The sequence below is a fragment of the Macrotis lagotis genome, chromosome 5, assembly GCF_037893015.1.
Source record: "Macrotis lagotis isolate mMagLag1 chromosome 5, bilby.v1.9.chrom.fasta, whole genome shotgun sequence".
Lineage (NCBI taxonomy): Eukaryota > Metazoa > Chordata > Mammalia > Peramelemorphia > Peramelidae > Macrotis > Macrotis lagotis.
The window spans coordinates 139,962,837-139,982,699 of record NC_133662.1 but is presented as its reverse complement, the minus strand read 5'-3'; the positions used below and the strand labels follow the sequence as shown (position 1 = coordinate 139,982,699).

The window sequence follows — 19,863 nt, the reverse complement described above, 5'->3', positions numbered from 1 at the left end:
CATCTAGTCCACTTCATACCTTTAAAAAATCTTGTTCATTAAACACACAAGAGGTGATCATCTAGGTTTGTTTGAAGACCTCACATGAGGGGAACCTCATTATGCCCAAGATAGCTAATTCTATTTTATTTTTATTCTTTTTTAAAAAGTATTTTATTTTTTCCAATTACACGAAAAGATGATTTTAAACATTCATTTTTATATAAAATTTTGAGTTTTAAATATTCTCCATCCTTCCCTTCCCTCCCTTCATCCTAAAATGGTAAACAATATATGTGCAATCATGAAGTAATTCTATTCTTGAATAGTTCTAAATGTCAAAGTATTTTTCTTTCTATCAAGTCTAAATTTGCCTCTTTGCCATTTCCATCTCATTTTGTCTTCTGTTGACATGTGGAATCCATCTAACCCTTTTTATTAATGACAATCCTAGGACAGAGGAAAGAGCACAGATTCTGTAGTCAAAGAACTTGGTTCTGATCCCAACTCTTATACTTACTATTGGCAGTGAGACAGCAAGGTGTGAAAAACTCATGGCAAGACATAGAGAAATAGTACATAACTTACAGAGTGGTTGTGAAGATTAGCTGGGATAATATGCAAACACTTGGCAAACCCTGAAGTTCTATAAGAAATGTTAGCTAGCTTTGTGTGACCTGGGTCACTTGCCCTTTCTAGACCTCAGGTTTGGTGTATATGAGCTCTGAGGGTCCTTTCCAGCACTGGATCTATAATACTATGACTCAGAGCTTATAGGATACTTACTTGCTTATCAACATCATCTTAAAAATGAGGCATACAGAATTGAACACAATATTCAAGATAAAGTCTTACTCAAAAAAGAATGACTTATCTCATTATTTCTGCAAGCTATGTCTCATAATGCCACCAAAAATTTACTTTCTTGGATGCTATATCACACAGTTGATTTGTATTGAGTTTGCGGTCCCAGGTCAAGATTCCCCATCTTGTGTTAGTGAAATTAACTTTAAAAAAAAAAACTGATCTATAGTCTCTGACTGGGGGTACAAAATAAATAAAATATGGTTCCTAATCTTAAAGTGCTTCTAATCTATCTGAGAGGAGGAAAGAGGGTCAATACCTTAAAATATAAAAAAAATATATATAGCATATCATATTCTAAAGGAAAATAAATGGTTTAGACAGTGAGTACTAGAAAATGTATATAAAAATGGGAGACTATCAAGAGCCTAACCAAGGGTTCTCCTGAAATTCAATCACCATTTGCATTTAATGTAAATGATAAAGAACAATGTCTGATACAACAAATGTCCAACATAGCCTAATTTCTATAAATGACATAAGTACAAAGTCCCCAGACAAAAAAGGGCTGCCCTGAGACTGCTGACTCATCCCAGGAAATAAATGAACTCAACCACACAGAAAAGGCTTATATATGAGCACATTTACTATAAAGTATTCCTAACTTATTAAAATATAGATGCAATAGTATTTTGTATTTGGAATTAATGAAAAGATATTTGATTAAAATATTTAAGATAAAAGTGTTCCATTCATAAGGAGGCCAGTTTGCAGCAAGAAGAGAATGCTTGTTCACTTCTTAAAGGAAGGCTTTTTCTTTTATCCTTTGACTTTATGAAAAAAGCTAAGTCTATACAGCAAAATTCCAATCAAATGATACAAATGTAGGTCCCCTCAATTAACTGGAGTTGTTTTACCATGCTTCTAAAAATAAGAGGTAAATGAAAAAAGTTTACATCAAGAATTTATTCAAATCTACAACTTAGCTCATAAAATATATATATATATATATATATATATATATATATCCGAATTGCTTATATTCTTTTACAATTGTAGTACTAAATACATGAATCTTTGATGTTCAAAATGATGACCTACAGAAAATTCAAACTACATTTTACATACTAGACTTACTTCAGAAGATATGAGTAGGAAGGTTTTCAAAACACAAACAGAACTTCTAATTAGGTGAATTAACTAGAAAATTAAATTAACTCTCTTTTAGCTTATTTCACTTTCACCTTATTTGAGGGTCTGCACAGGATTATATCGCCAGTCAGAATTTCTTTTTCAATTCTTACTGCTTGTAGATTAATTTTAATACATAAATACTGGCAGCAGGAATAGGCAAATGAAAATTAAATTGCTTCTCTCACCACCACCAAGAGGCAAAAGAGGATCAAAAGAAAAAGTGAAGGAAGGAAAGTTATTGGGCTCTTACCACTTTGCCACGGGACTATATTGCTCCTGTATCCCTGAAGTACTGCTGAGTTCGGACTTCTCAACTCACCTGCATTTTGAGAATGATATCCACAAATTCAAACATTCCCCTACAACATGATTCCAACAATCATCTACAATTCTAGTTCCTTTAAACTCATTCCCAGGGCCACTCCCTTATTCAAGTCAAACTAGATGTGAACATCTGTTGTGCTCACATTGTTTGCAAATAGAATGTGTTACTTATCCAAAAATGTTTATTGGATGATAGATAACTAAAAAGATGAATGTATGGATGGATAATGTGGCATGTCTGATCTCTTTCATTGATATTCAATGTCCTTGTGGCTCCTAAACTTTACTTAGTTATTTTCTCCTTTGAAATTAAATCAACTTGCAAGATTGGTGACCCCAAACATAGAGCTAATATAGATGATGCATATAGCATTATGTTCAAAGAATTTCAAACAGTGCCTTCCAGGCACTGGATAAGTATTTCTTGAATGAATGCAAAGAATTCTCTGGTGATTTTTAAAAACATTCTTAGTATGCATTGTGTACATAGCATGGGGCTCATCTCTCCACCTGAGTCCTTATCATGGACTCCCTGAGCCTACCTTGCAGCAAACATAAGGCAAAAAGAAGTTTAAAGATGATTAGGAGAAAGAATAAAGAGAGGAAAAAACCCCTCAAAATAAAAAAAGAGAAAATCAGACAGGAGAGGAGAAACACAGCAAAGAGGTAGGAGAACAATGACAAGCCATCAGAAAGAGAATGAATGGAGAAAAGGAAAAACCTTAACAATGATTGATCCTGGCCAGGATTTGCTCTGTTCAGAAGAGCTCTCTTGCTTCAGATACCTTCACTTTCTTTTTTTGAAACGAGACTATGACTTCACATGCAGTGTGCATTTCCTGAGACAGTTATGAATGAGGATGTGCCTCACACAGTGCAGGAGACGTGGCTCCCAGGATTGGTATAAAGGGATCCTCAGAGGTAGAGGGAGGGATAAAAGCAGTAAGCAACCACTTTGCTTTGAAACCTGACTTTTCAGAAAGAATGGAAATAAAGTTGCACTAGGAAAGGGTTAGGAAGAAGAGGCAGGACAGGCAACGGAGGATGTGTGTTTGCAGGGAAAACCCAGGGAAGAATGTTTCTGACCTCTCAACTGTTCAAAGCAAAGTTGTTTCAGGTGGCAATTTTCATCAAAATATGAGTTGATGAGAATTATCTGAAAATGTTCAGTAAGCACAAGTCATTTTGAGAAATGTTTAAAAATGCAAATTGCTTATTTCACAAATGAGACATCAAAGCCGGTTGTTGTGAAATAATGATATATGGAGTGGGTTGAAAGGTCATGTGAAGTTCTGAAAACAGGGCTATCATAAACCATACACTCTCATTTTTGCAAATGATAGTCACAACACAGCCTCTTAATTCCAATCAATACTCCAAATTTTTAATGTCCCTGCTGTACTCAAAATATATTTTGTGGTTGACTTTCAAGCCTTACATAAATTGGCTTATTTTGTAAATGAATAAATGAAGGTTAAGTTTAATTTTTTTTAATATGAACCCAGCCAGTTTCCTGAGGAATAAACATCAGGAAATATAAACCAGATGCAGAAATCTTGATTCTTTGAATCAGATACTGCAAAATTCTGGAGACCTGAGTGAAAGTAATTTTAGCAATTATGTGACAAAAATTTGGCTGGATATTGAAAGGAAGATTGGAAACATGTTACTAGAAACTAGTCAAAAATAAATTTCCAATGTATAGCCAATTTATGGCAAATACTACATCTGGTGAATTAATTAAAACACCAGAATTCCAGTTACTTTGCTAAAATATGAATGAATATACACCGACACTGAATAAAGAATCCCAATGCATTTATCATCATTTTTACTTATGTCTGCTGTGCATGCCACAGACAGATGTGGAATACATTTGGCATTCATTTAAAAATATTCAGTTAAAGGCTTTTTGCCAGAAGAAATGCAGTACAACTATTTCACTGTTTGTTCAAAATAACCTATCTGAATTACTTCTATAAAGAACAAAGCAAAGGACAGTTCACCATATCTGCCTATACAAAATAGATTTCCTTTCAAATCTAGCCTTAACTCACTAGGTTTTATCATTGAGCTTGCCCTGAAAATATGCTAGTTCTAGATAAGAAAAATGTAACCCATTTCCTACTATGTATTATGAAATGATCATTTTTCAGCATTTTAAGGAAATTCAAACCTGACTGTGACTATTAACATCACTAGCTCTAAAAGTAAAGATAAGCTGTCAAAAACTCATGGGGGAGGGGGAACCCGGAAATAAGTTATTTTAATATCTCTTTAATATCCCCTTTTGAGTATGATCTTACAGATCACTGTTCACTACACACCCACCCGTCCTTTTAAGTACTATACACACTCAGTCGATGGCTGTTTTCTATTCGGGGCACTAAAAACTCACTAAGCAGACAGCAGCATGAAATAAATAGTCAAGCACTCATCCAACGTACAAGTCACACTTACTGATTTTTTCCTCATCTCTCGAGAAAGGAAAGCAGCAGAGCTGACCCATGGCACCTGGTGCTGCCTTTCCTTCTCCGTGTTCTCTTCACTGTGTACACCCCAAACAGAAACTGCAGGTGCTTCTAACAGGCTGAGAGCAGACTGCTTATTCTACTGAGAGAGAGAGAGAGAGAGAGAGAGAGAGAGAGAGAGAGAGAGAGAGAGAGAGAGAGGAGAAGGAGGAGGAGGAGAGGGCTAGGCTAGGGAGGGTGGGAGAGACAGAGATCGAGGAAGAAGAAGAGAGACAGAGAGAGGGAGTGCGCAGGAGAGAGAAAAGAGAAGGGAACAAAAAAGCTCCACCTACCTCCTTGCCCTCCAGTTTTTTACGATTACTTCAGGACTGACAGTCACTGGAGAAAGTAGCCATGTGCTCCACTAACTCTCCCATGACTGCAGGTTCAACCAATGTCACATACCTGTGCTATAGATTTCTACATGTCCCTTTAAGAAAAAACTAGGGGACACACCACACCAAAAAGGGCTCACCCCTCCCCATTCCACCCCCCAGACAAACACTGCAATTGCATACGGAATGAACATGCAAACTGCAACCAAAAAAGAAAAAAAAAAGATCCTTTTGTACACTATTTTCAATAGGAAAAGCTTGCTTCTCTCCCTAGGAGACAGAAGAGTGGGCAGGATCTCAATATAAGCTGAAAAATGAGGGTACAACTCCTATGATAAAGTTCTGTTAACAGTTTTCAGTGCCTCATGAATTCAAAAGAATACCAAATGGGGAAAAATAGAAGAATCTGATCTATTATCTAAGGCACGGTTTTAGGCAAAAAAAAAAAAAAAAAAAAAAAACCTTGTTAAATGTTCACTGTCTGAAATTCTCAGGACAGTTCAGCTATTCCAATAATGAAATCACAGAACTAGAATTATCCTAGAGATCATCTAATCCAATCTCTCATTTTACAGATTGCAAAAAAATGAGCTTCAGAGGAATGAGTTCCATGTTCAAAGTCCCCATGTTAGCTGTGACTAGGAGTCAGATCTCCTAATTTTCAATTTTATTGCTCTACTTCCCACCTCACTTCCAATGCTGTGGACCTAAAAATAATAACACACACCTCAACAAAGAAGGCAAAAGATGCGGTCATCATTTTAGACAAATCCCATAGAAGTTGTCAACTGAAGTCATGTAGCCGGCTTTTTTTTAAAACTAGATGATGCCTCTTTTGACTTAATGTTACAATCATCACTATCATGTTTATAAGGAATATTATTAAACCTTGCTTTTCTACTGGATAAGATAATTTTGAATAGAAAGGTCATTGGAAGAGTCAAAGACTGTTCTTGATGCGAGACTTCTCAATCCTTTCTCTCCTGCATATTCCCTCCCCAAACATTAGCAAGAAATGATGGTAATTTGTTCCTGTGGCAAATAATGAATGGCAAGATGTCCTTTTCAGTACTCATCAAGAAAAAGGATGAAATGTGGTAGAAGAAAGCAACCTGGGAATTTCACAGATTAAATATTACACTTTTAAAAAAAATCCCACTTGTGGTTGACAGCCACTAAGAATTTGTTTTTAAAGAAACAGGTCATCATTTATTTCAAAGTGACAGAAGAGTCCTATTTAAAAAAAAACTTGATATGTACTTAAAGGGAAGATGGGAAAGTACTATCATATAGTATTGAATATGTATCAATGCCATGCATTTTTTCCGATCATAAGGAACTACTCTAGTGTGAGTTTTCAGAAGTAGAATGAAACAAATGGGTTGTGTTCCATCAAACACAGACTTATAAAATAAATGAAAATATTTGCTACAATCAATCGCAGACAGGTTGGGGATTCAAATAAGTATGTTAAATCTATCTATCTATCTATCTATCTATATATATATTCTCATAAATACACTTCAAATTTTGCTTCAGTAAAAAATATCAGTGAATAAACTATAAATACCTTGACATGAATTTATGGAGAATGTGTGATTTTATCAGTAAAACAGAACTCCAGGTCTAGGAACTCCCTTTACTAATTCAGGTAGCTACTAGTCCATAATCTAGCTCAAATAAACCCTAGAGAATTTCCATAGACACTGAGAGGTCAAGTGATTTGCCCAGGATCACATAAGTTGTAGGTGGAAGAGATGGGACTTGAACCATGGACTTCCTGAGTCCTAAGTCTAACACATAATGCTCTAGACCAGGGGTGTCAAATTCAAATGGAAACAGATCCGCACAGTCGTGAGGCCTCACAGTGACTTAGAAAACTACAACCACTATTCATGTTGTGTTATATCTTTATTTATTTAAACATTTCCAAATTATATTTTAATCTGGTTTAGGCCATACTCATGAGTTTGATACTTCCCTATACCAATTTGATGTATAGTGACATAATAATTGAAGTAGCTTTGACTGCTTTAAGAAGTTCATTTTTAAAGCCAGATTTTCCAAATAGAACATAATCACAGAGCATTAAAAAATTCAGTTGGAAGAGATCCATTTTAAGGCTTCACAGTTTATCAGTCCCTCAACTGCAAATGGTAATTACAAATTGCTTGATTATTCCAGTCCTTCAAAATAACCAGCATAAATCAGTGAAACATTTTACATTTAAAAATTTAAAAATTCACACAAATTTGTTATTTCATCACTGTGAATGCAGATCACAACTCATCCAAGCAGGCCTAGTTAGTGCAATGATTCTTGTCCATGTCTTCCCAGAATCAAAGTAGAGGATGTTATCAAAGGAAATGAGTAACTGAGAAAGACAGCGAATTCCAGTCTTTCAAGACTTTGCCCAGGTACTCCATGGTATTCTCTTAATAACAAGAGAAAAACTCAATATATTATAAGCATAAAATCAATCCAAGTTCTAGAGATGAAAGATCATTTGAATTTAGATAGTTATGGAACAAACTTTATAATTATCAAAATTGCGAACTCTCTGAAGGCAGAGAACATTATGCCTCCTTCAGGTTTAGCACCATGCTTTCTGCATATCATGGACATCAAAAAATATATATTGAATCAAATGAGAATGAAAGCAATTTCCTTAGATTCTTAAGTCACTTTGTCTGAATGTCCATCACACTTTGGGTATAATCTGAATAGTCACTAAGGAAAAAACATACTAATAATTTGTCAATAGGCTAAGTTCATTCACATTAAATTGGACATTATGTAAATTATTTAATGCATGAAGGGAAATAAAATTTTCCAATAAATAATATTGATTGAAGAAAACAGTCAATATCTTTTAATTTGTACTGCATATCTCTGTGGTAGGGTAAAAAATCTTCATCACCTATTTATAATAGTTGTTTTTCTCTGGATACTTAATAATAAATCAGTTATAATCTTAAAAATGCAAATAAACTCTTAATACCAGCTATGCCAGTGGCAATTCATTTTATTATTCAATTCAATTCAACTCAACAAATATTTATTAAAATATTCACTTTGCAAAGAGAATTGTGTTACACTCCTGGGATTATAGAAAAGTCATAGCTTCTACCCTCTCCAAGTTTAAAGTCTAGTAATTAGTCTTTGAAGTAATAATGCTTCTTTGCTATTAGCCATCACTGGAACTTCTGGGGAAAAGACTTAAGCTAAATTTACTTAGTGTCTTTTTCCCTCATTCCCATCCCTATTCATCTGCATGTAGATGAAATCTGAGAAGAAAAGACATCCCAAAGGGACAACACGCACATAGGGGAATGTACATCTAAGGGATCAGTGGTATAACTATCAGTCCATCAAAAACCCCATGTCCTTGCCACTTTTCTATGATGTATGTGTGTGTGTGTGTGTGTGTGTGTGTGTATCCCCTTATATCAAGAGACAAGAGAGAAGAATTTATTATATTCTTCTTATACATATAGAAAAAGCTCTTTGTTTTTAGTTACAGAAGCTAAAATTACAACCTCCTACTGAATGGGACTATAAAGTGGAGGCAATATGGGTATTATATATACAGATTTGGTAGAGAGCTGTCTGAAGAGGCAAGCAAATGGCACAGTGTGTTGGTATGGGAATCAGGAAGGCCTGGATTCAAATCCTATCTCAATATTTACAAGCAGGTTGAACCTGAGTAAGTCACTTAATGTTTCCTTGACTGAAGTTTCCTCCTTAGTGAAATAGGGATAATAACACCCACTTTCTAGGGTTATGAGAATCAAATGAGATAACACAAGTGGTTTTGCAAACCTTAAAGCACCATTCAAGTACTAAATGATGATGACGATGATGATGACAGAGGCTACAAGGTTTAGTAGAAAATGCAGTACATTTAGTCAGAGGACGTAGTTCAAATTGTGGCCCTGTCAATTACTATCCACATAACTGCCCAAGTTTTCTCATACATAAAATGAGGTCACTAGACTAGATAATCTTTAAGGTTCCTTCCATCTCTTAATCTAAAAATAATAGAAGTAGATGAGATCATCAAGGAAAGATGCAAAGACAGAGAAGAAAGCCAGAGTCTTTGGAGGCAATAGAAGGGAGGCTAAAAGAAAAAGACGCTAAAAAGAATAAGTCAAATAAATAAAAAGAGACCTACACAATGCCTTACATATAAGTTTAATAAATATTTTTAAATTTAATTAAATTGGGAGAAAGTTATATCTTTGTTAAGGGAGGAGTATTAAGAAGCATGGTCAACAAGGTGAAATGCTTTAGAAAGACCAAATAAGACTGTAAACTATGACTGTAAAGTTAGGGACTGTTTCATCTTTATTTCACATATAATATGCTCAATAAATAACCAGTTAATATGCCCAAAGGGCAACAAAAATGTTCACACCCTTTGATCCAGAAATACCACTACTGGGTCTATACCCTGAAGAGATGATGGAAAAAAAGTAAAAACATCACTTGTACAAAAATATTCATAGCAGCCCTGTTTATAGTGGCAAAGAATTGGAAATCAAATAAATGTCCTTCAATTGGGGAATGGCTTAGCAAACTGTGGTGTATGTATGTCACGGAACACTATTGTTCTATTAGAAACCAGGAGGGATGTGAATTCAGGGAAGCCTAGGGGGATATGCATAAACTGATGCTGAGTGAGATGAGCAGAACCAGAAAAACACTGTATACCCTAACAGCAACCTGGGGGTGATGTTAACCTTGATGGACTTACTCATTCTATCAATGCAACAATCAGGGACAATTTGGGGCTGTCTGCAATGGAGAATACCATCTGTATCCAGAGAAAGAACTGTGGAGTTAGAACAAAGACCTAAGACTGTTACTTTTAATTTAGAAAAAAAAAACCCTGATATCTTGTTGTCTGAACTTGCTATCTCTTTTACTTTATGTTTCTTTGTTAAGGATATGATTTCTTTCTCATCACATTCAATTTGGATAATGTATACCATGGAAACCATGTAAAGACTGGCAAATTGCCTTCTGTGGTGGGGTGAGGGGAAGGAAGTAAGATTAGGGGGGAAATTGTAAAACTCAAAATAAATAAAATCTTTAAATTAATAAATAAATAAATAAATAACAGTTGAATTGTATAGTTGATGTTAGATATGTCACATAATCTGTCTGGGCTTCAGTGTCCTTATCAATGTTTAGGAAGTTAAATTCAATAAATTTTAAGGGTCCTTTTCAAAGGTCTAGTCTTCTATGATTATTAATTTGTGTGAAATTACTAAAATCATTTAAAAGTATTAACAGTAATCTATAAATATTTGTTAATCAAACACCATATGCCTAACACCAAATATTCTTATATGCAGACCACAAAGGTCACATCCTCAAAGAATGAAGTGGAGTGGAGTAAATTAACCTGAGAGAGAATTTTAACCAGGCATCTCTGAATAGATTTCAGGTAGTCTATGAACTTGAAAAAGAAAAAAATTCTCTTTAATTTCACTAATATCTATCTAAAATTTAGTATTTCTTTCAAATACTGAAAAACATGATTCTGCTAAGTGTCCATAAACTATAATACACTATCAAGAGGGATCACATACACATTCCTCTGAATTTGAGAAAAATCAAAAAAAGGATTTAAGTACCAAATTCTATGCTAAAAAAAGGCCCCAGGAGGAAAATAAAAAACAAAAAAACAACACTTTCCTCCCTGAAACAGGTAGATAGCATAGTGGATTGAGCTCCAGTTCTGAAGTCAGGAAAACATGAGTTCATATCCAGCCTCAGATACTGGTTTAGCTGGGGAAGTCACTTAATCTCTGTCTTCCTCAGTTTCTTGAATTATAAAATAGGGATAACAATTGCCCCAACCTCTCAATGTTGTTGTGAGGATCAAATGAGATATTTGTAAAACACAGCACAATATCCAGCACACTATAGTTTCTGAATAAATTCTAATTTCCTTCCTTCCCAAGTCTTCATATTATTATTAACAATAATGTGTCCTAATTTTGGAGAACCTTAGAGAATGATAATATTGATGGGTATAGAAGGAAAGGCAGAATTAGAGAGCCAGGAAGAACTACTCAAGTCCAGTCTCTGATGTATAATAGGGTTTAACCCCAAGAAAGGTATTTAACTTTTCTAGACAACTCTTTAAGACTACTTATATTGCAGAGAGATACCAACATGTGCTGGTAAAGGTGGTTTTCATCTAGAGTGTCCTTTATCTTTTTTTTTGCAAGGCAAATGGGGTTAAGTGGTTGCCCAAGGCCACACAACTAGGTAATTATTAAGTGTCTGAGGCTGGATTTGAACTCAGGTTCTCCAGACTCTACAGTGGGTGCTCTATCCACTGCACCACCCTAGAGTGCCCTTTATCAATAAAATCCTAGGTCCAGTCCCTACCAATATTAAGTGCCCATCCAATATCAAACAGATTTCCTGATTCTTTCAATTGTTATCTTCTTTGACACTCCAGACTAAAACATAAACTACTCCCTACCCAATAACCATTATAAAAACCTGAATGATTTATTTTCTTCATAAGAATTTCTCTCCAATATCTAGTTGCAACATGATTCCTATAACCTTTCCCCTTATCTTCTGTTATCATTGGCATGGCTTCAAATTCATCAATTCATTCATTCAATTCAATAAACTCAGTGACCCTACATCAGAGTCAGAGTGAAAGGAGAGAGAAAATAGAGTACATGATAGTGGAGACATAAGGAGGGACTTGCAATCAGCAATGGCAACGTTGGAAAAATATGGAAGTAACTTTTGTGATGGACTTACCAAAAAGAATGTGATCTACCCATGACAGAGTTGTTGGTGTTGGAACAAAGACTGAAGCACATTTTTTGTTATTATTATTTGGGGGAGGGTGCAGGGCAAGTGGGGCTGGGTGGCCTTCCTGGGGCCACATAGCAGGGTGATCTTTGGGTGTCTGGGGCCGGATTTGGACCCAGGTGCTCCTGGCTCAAGGGCCAATGCTCTGTCTGCCACCCAGCCACCCCTACTATTATTACTATTTTATTTTATTTTGGCTCTTTTTTTTTTCTTCTTTTTGGTTTTTGCAGGGCAGTGGGGATCGGGTGACTTGCATGTCACACGGCTGGGTGATTGTTGGGTCTACGAGCCTGGATGTGGGCTCGGGTGCTCGTGGCTCCAGGGCTTGTGGCTCCAGGGCTGGTGCTTCGTCCATTGCGCCACCTGGCCATATCTACAATTATTACTATTATTTTTTTAATTTTAATTTTTTTCTCTCCCCTTTACTTTTTTCACCCAAGCAAGTCTATCTATATTCATGGGGGGAGGGGTATTTTGTTTACTTGTAAACAAGAATATTTTATTAATGTAAAAAACCATTTGTACAAAATAATAAAAAATAAATTAAAAAAAAGAAAATGTGGTCTCCCATTTGTTGACTTCTATTGATCAGAAAGATAGCAATATAGGAGGAAGGAGGAGAGAGAGAGAGAGAGAGAGAGAGAGAGAGAGAGAGAGAGAGAGAGAGAGGAGACACAGAGAGAAGCAATCATAGAAGGACAGAAAGACAAAAACCTAGAGGGAGAAAGAGACATAGAGAGCAGTATAGAGCAGTACGATTTAATGACTAAAGAGTGAAGGAAGAATGGCTAAAAAAAAATCATAGCAAGAGTTAGGATTAATGGGTGCTTTGAAGGTTACATTCTTTTTATGCTACAGTTTAGAAATTAGTTTTAAAAAGTCCTGATGTTTGAGCGTGGCACCTAATAGTTAACTGTGTCATGACATGTCAGTTTTTTTAGGTTAATTTATTTCAAAAGATGTGAACTGATCTAGAGAATATCCAAATCTGTTTTACTCCAGGACCAGACATTCCACTGTGTTCCAAGTGTTCTATACTGAAATAGTGCTGTCCAAAAGAAAAAAAATCAAAAAAGTAAAAAGACATAACCCTGCCCTTTAACTGCTTCTAGATGCTAAAGAGGTTTTTTTTTTTACAAAATTCCTAAGTATGTGAATGTGACCTCTAAGAAACAACAGCATAACTAAGATTCTAGAATCATAACTTGGAGCTAGAAGAGACCATAGAGACCACCTAATCCAATCCCCTCATTTTACAGATCTGGAAATTGAGACCCAAGGAGATTAAGTGAACTTGACTAAGGTCACAAAAGTAATAAAAATCGGCAGAGATGAACTCAGGTCCTTTGACTTCAGAGTTGGCATTCATTATAGAATTCTAAAATCTTTTGATGAAGCAGATAACAATAAATCACACTAGTTATTATCTTGTTAACTAGCCTGTTATTTAAAATATTAACAGATTTCTGCATCTGTACAAGAAAATCTAAGAAATAAATATAATCACTGAGGCTTGAAGAAAACTCTCAAAGACTTCAGAGAAAATCCAAGAGCTAATACATGCAATGAGGGAATTGAGGGGGCATAGAAGAATATATTCCAATACCCTTATCCTATTCTAAGTAGACAGGGGCTGTGTTCTCCCAGCTATGGTCTTGGGACCAAAGCAATGGGTCCTAAGCCTATATTTTAAGTTTTCTCTACAGCATTTAATCATCTGCAGTTTAGTATTATCCCTGATAGTCACACTCACTTAAGGTTCCAGGTTTAGGACCAGAAGGGAACTTGGCAATATTCTAACCTCCTTCCCAGAGAGAGAGGAACTGATCTGCACATGGTCACAAGTGAATAAGTTTAAGGATTAAGATCTGAACCAATGTACTCTGATTTCCAATCACTTTTTCCATATTTCCATAGAATGAAGCCACCATCCTTCAGAAGAAGCAAGGAAAATGTGTCTTAGGGGGAAAGAAAACCTGGAACACTAACAAAAATTTGGATAGCAGCTGGCCAATGCAGACACTACAAAATTGAGAAACATTGTTTCTAACTCAGTTTATTTCCCATAGGCCATTGATACTTCACATAAAAGATATCTTCAATACAATTCAGTAACTGGTCCACTCAGAAGGGTCCTCATCCATCTTTTAGTGCTCAATTCCTTTTGGGTTTTTTTTTTTAGATTTTTCAAGGCAATGGGGCTAAGTGGCTTGCCCAAAGCCACACAGCTAAGTAATTATTAAGTGTCTGAGGCTGGATTTGAACTCAGGTACTCCTGACTCCAACGCCAGTGCTCTATCCAATATGCCACCTAGCCGCCCCACTCAATTCCTTTTACAAATTATACCTCTACCTCCCTAAAAGAATGTAAGATTCTTCATTTTGAATAGTAGGCGATTGATAAAATGGATTGAGGTGGAGGCAGCATCTACATTTTTCTCCACTCTAGAAAGGAGAGTATACCCATTGGTAAAGGTTTTTATTTTACATGCATAGTTTTATACTTACCTACTTCATATAGCTCTGATTTTCATCATCATAAGTGCTTCCTCTACTATAGCAAATTAAAATCCCTCTCCCCATCCTAAGTTCTGTGACCAAACCAATTGATAGTTAGCTCCGTGAAGATGGACCTCCATTGGTTAAGCTGATAACTCAAATGAAAGACATTCAATTCATTGCTGGATCCACACTCCAAGCTTTTGAATCTTGGAAAGTCCAGACATATCTTATAGTAAACTAGTATAGCCTTTAAGTACTAGAGTCACCTTTCCCCACCAGTAGTACATACACACACACACACACACACACACACACACACACACACACTCACAATGAAGCAGGTGATCTGAATTTTAGTGAAGAACTCTTAATATTATTATTTTTTAATAATGATAAAGTAATTCTCTCTAATGCCACCTATTGTGATAAGGGCAAGAAAGCATAACTGACATAATGGAAACTAATAATGGGACACATTAGAACTTCATGAAAATCAAGAATGTCTTTTGTGCATTCATTGTAGGTCATTTACTTTATTTGGTGGGAATATACTATATAGATGTATACCTCAGTTTATTTTCTCCACACACACACACACACACACACACACACACACACACACACACGTCTATAGGTGTATAAATATATATATATATATATATATATATATATATATATATATTCCTGATTTTTTAAATATTGACATTCAATGCTCAAGTCAAGTAAAACTAGAGTCAACTTAAAATGTTTGGAAATTATTTTCTATGTAAAAATGAAAATGAATAAAAATTACACACACATAAACATTTTTCCATATGTTTAGAGATTCATGCCCTTAATGGAGCATTTCTTCCATTAATGCACAATTCATCCAAAACCTCTCAATCTGTATACTATAAGTGAAACCAGGAGATACTATGTAAAAGTTCCAATCAATGAATACTTCTTTACTATTCAGACAAATAGAAGGTTCTCAGTGAAGAAGAGAAGGTGGCAAGGTAAGTTTTACTGTATACGAAAAGGCAAAAAGAAACCTGATTTCATGGAATACCTGGTCACCTTACTATGCCCTGCTCATGATGAAAGTTAAGGCCATGATGAAGGTATGGCACCTTTCTCATCCATGTTTACTTCACAAAATGGAGAAGTAAATAAACTCTATGAAAAACCTAAGCCAATTTGAGGCAGTGTGATTTACTGCTGGATTTGGAGTCAGAAGATCAAAGAACATGGCTCTGCCACTTATTGTTTGTGTAAGCATGGCCAAGTCTTTCATCACTTACTCTGGGTTTTGTTTCTTCATCCCTAAAATAAAGGCATTAAATTTGATGATATCTAAAGTCTCTTTTGGCTCCAAACCTAAACTTCTATGACTTTATGCCCTGAATTATATTTTCTATGAATTTATACTCAATGACTTAAACATACAGTTGGTAGTGGGGAAGATGGTAAAAAAATATATTGGGGAAAAAAATCAATGACTTGAAGTATATTTATAGTTCCTTTGCAGGATCATCTCTTTGTCTTCAAGTATAGTGCTTCTTTTTTTAAAGTATTTTTTAACTTTCATTTTTTAAAATTTTTTAGGGTTTTTTGGCAAGACATGGTTAAGTGACTTGCCCAAGGTCATACAGCTAGGTAATTAGTAAATGTCTGAGGCTGAATTTGAACTTGGGACCTTCTGACTCCAGGGCTGGTGTTCTATCCACTGAGTCACCTAGCTGTCCCAAGTATGATGTTTCTTTAAGAAGGTCTCTACATATTTTTTTTCATTTTATAATTTCCTAGAGGTTCAATGATTTCTATGTGGATGACTCCAAAATTTGTTTCCAACCCTAATGTTTATTTGAACATTAGTCTTTTATCACCAACTTCCAAGGGCAATTAGTTGGTGCAGTGGATACAGCACTGGCCTTGGTCAGGAAGGCAGGAGTTTGAATCCAGCCTCAGACACTTGACTCAGACTGTGTGATCTTAGGCAAGTCACTTAACCTCATGTTCAGGGCCATCTCCTGTTGTCCTGATTCATATCTGGTCACTGGACCCAGATGACTTGGAGGAGACAGTGAGGCCAGTAACTGAGCACAGCATCCCCTCATTCAAATCCAATTCACATGCTTGTCATGGCATCACCTCCCGATGTTGTAATCTTCTTCGAAAAAGAAAGGAAAACATTATTATTAGAAATCCCATAGGTATCTCAAACCCAATAGGTCTAAAATGGAACTGATAATATTTTTCTATAAATGTTCTTCCAAATTAACCAATTTCTGCTGAAGGCGCTGTCATTGTTCCATTCATCCTTCATATTTTCTTTTCCTTTTCCTCTTCCATATCCTATCAAATGCGTAGTCTTGTCGATCTTATTCTATCTTCTCACCATCTTTCACACGTATCCTTTTACAATCACAAATCTTCTACCTTATTTCCATCATCTCTTGCTTGAACTCTTGCAGTTGCCTCCTAATTGGTTACCCAACTTCCAATCTCTACCCTCAAATTCTATTCTTCACATAGCTGCCAAGCTGATAACACCAAAATGCAAACCTGAATTATGTCATTCTTCTACAGAAAAATCTTTCCTCTTATCTTTAAGATAAAATGCAAATTTCTTAGCATTGCTTTTGAAGTCCTCCACAATCTGGCTCCCACCTACTCTTCTAAGTCATACTTTTTATGAATCATATTCCATTTAAATCAAACCAGCCTACTAGCTGTTTCCATCTGTTATCTCAATTCCTCTGTACAGGTTACCTCCTGTACCTCATCCCCAGTCAAGAATGGACTCTTTCTTCTTCTCTATCTCTTGAATGGGCAGCTAGGTGGTACAGTAGATAGACTGGTGGGCCTGGAGTAAGGAAGATTCATCCTCCTAAATTCAAATCTGGTCTCAGACACTTAACAGTTGTGTGACCCTGGGAAAGTCATTTATCCTTGTGGGCTTTGGTTTCCTCAACTGTAAAATGAGCTGGAGAAAGAAATGGTAAACCATTCTGATATCTTTGCCAAGACCCCAAATGGGGTCACAAATAATCACAACTCAACAACAAAATCTCTTTGAAAGCCTAGCTTTCTTCAAATTATAGCCCCTATAATTTGCTTGCACAAAGTTTATTTTCCCTCCAATTGAAGATCAAGTCTTATATATATATATATATATATTGTATTCCTTCAGCGGAATGTACCACTTGAAGGAGAGGACTACTTTGGTTTTCTCTTTGTAAAGCACAATGCTTTACACATGGTAGGGGTTTAGCAAGTTTTAGTTGGATTGAATTCTTTGTTAAATTCTATGACGTTCTTCCTGAAAGAGGGTCAATGAGCTGTCCTATCATTTAACTATAATATTTCCCTTCAGTGTTTTGTTCTTTTAGAAAAATAAAATTTAAACAAACAGCTGAAAAGGATCAAAAGGCTTTACTCACTTCTAAAAGTAGGAATCCTTTAAGTCAAATTTCAGAATAGTTAAGAAAGCAATTTGAGGGCAGGAATTCTTTGCTTTCGTTTTTGAAACCCAGTGCTTAGGTCAGTGCATCACACTTAATAAATGCTGACTGATTGAATGTCAAAATCAGTGTGTTACAGTTCCTCCAGTAGCACCTCACTTAAATTTCTCATAGAACAAGGATTTGTTTAACTTATTTAACTTAATTTATTAAGTTATTGTTAATTATTATTTATTAACTATTTAAGTTAAATTTTATAGACAATCTAATTTTAGTTTGATGATTTTTAAAGTCCTCTTGTCCTCTTTTTGACCATAACACTTTATATTCCTATTGAATTTCATAATATATTACATTAAAGTCACTATAGAAGCAGAAGGGGATCATCAAAGACTGAGAACCATTTTGATTATTTATTTGTTTCATGGGTTGCAATGAACAAATAATTAGATAGTCATCAGATAATAAATATAATCCACTATCAGAATTGTATTCAAAACATCTCAAGTTCAATAAAACCTACCATAGATTTGAGAACCCAGAATTTTCTCAGCTATATAGACATATAGTTTATACACAAAACTTTCCTTCCTCCAAAAATCCAGGGCTAGCTTTTATTTTCTTGACTGTGGAATGGGGGAGGAGAATGAGTGTAGGAAAAAGGATGGGAAATGCTAAAGTTTGAGAGTAATTGAATGAAGTGGAAACAAATTTGAGTATTCTTGTATTTCTAGTCTCCTTATTCTTCACTGAAATCAGAAAAAAGAGTACAACTATGAGTTGAGTTACAATCAATTACATTTTTCATGCCAATTATCTTCAGATAAACTTAACCTTTTTTCAATTCTGTATTTTTACACAAAGCATTCACCAAGACTGGAATGAGCATTTCTTCTTTACCTGTTTCTTAGAATCCCTAGTTCAAATTCTAGAATCCTAAGCTCAAATACTTCTTTGTCCATCAGGCATTTCTTGATTAACCCAGTCATGATATCTCATCTCTCTACCCCCCCCCCGCCCCAGTAATCTTGTATTTATTTTTTACATATTTTTATGTATACAGGCTTCTCCCTAAATTGAATGTACATTAAGTTTAGAAGTTATTTCATTTCTGTTTTTATATTTCCTATATATTTTTGGGTGGAAGTAATTAGATATTAGTAATTAGGTTAATCAAGAAATAGGTGTTTGAGTTTAGATTTGAAGGAAATTAAAGCCTGGTGTATCTTAGGTGCTTAATAAACACTTTTTTGAGTAACTGATTGATGGAATGCCAGACCCAGAAGATCAAGTAGTATAAGCAAACATATTTGCCATATTTCTTATGTTTTTCAAAAAATAATTTAAAATATCTCTCTAGCCAATTCCATCTATTTTTCATTTAAATTATACCCCTTTAATATCTCCTTCACAAGATTTCAGTATCCAGAAAAGCAAAAGTTATTCTGGAGATTTGGTCACAGCTGCTGAAAAGACTATATGACTTGTTTACTAAGAGTCTTTTGAGAAGGTATCACAGACCTCAAGGACTCTTTTCTTTTCTTCTAGTTTTTGCAAGGCAATGGGGTTAAGTGGCTTGCCCAAGGCCACACAGCTAGGTAATTATTAAGTGTCTGAGGCCGAATTTGAACCCAGGTACTCCTGACTCCAGGGCCGGTGCTCTATCCACTGCACCACCTAGCTGCCCCTGATGTATTCTTGAATTCAAGGAGGAATTACACCCTAGAAAGCTTCAAATTTGCCTTGCCCATTTAATAGTCAAAGGAAATAGACCATTTAATAGTCAAAGGAAACAGATTCCCTTCACCCCACCCCTCCAAACACAACAGCTTCCCCTATTTCATTATAAAATATTTGACTTCCGTCAAAAATGAGATGTATCCAGAGAGAATTCATTACTTCTTCAATAATCAGTGAGTG

The 19,863-nt window shown here is 35.4% G+C and overlaps 1 protein-coding gene across 1 annotated transcript in view; it reads right to left on the bottom strand.

Moving 5' to 3' along the window:
• The window catches only part of AKAP7 (A-kinase anchoring protein 7), a 296,088-nt gene that overhangs the window by 27,532 nt on the left and 248,693 nt on the right, over nucleotides 1–19,863 (bottom strand). The window contains exon 13 of the mRNA XM_074190040.1: nucleotides 2,228–2,296. Within this exon, the coding sequence (XP_074046141.1) occupies nucleotides 2,228–2,296 (69 nt within the window). The remainder of the gene's footprint in view (nucleotides 1–2,227; nucleotides 2,297–19,863) is intronic.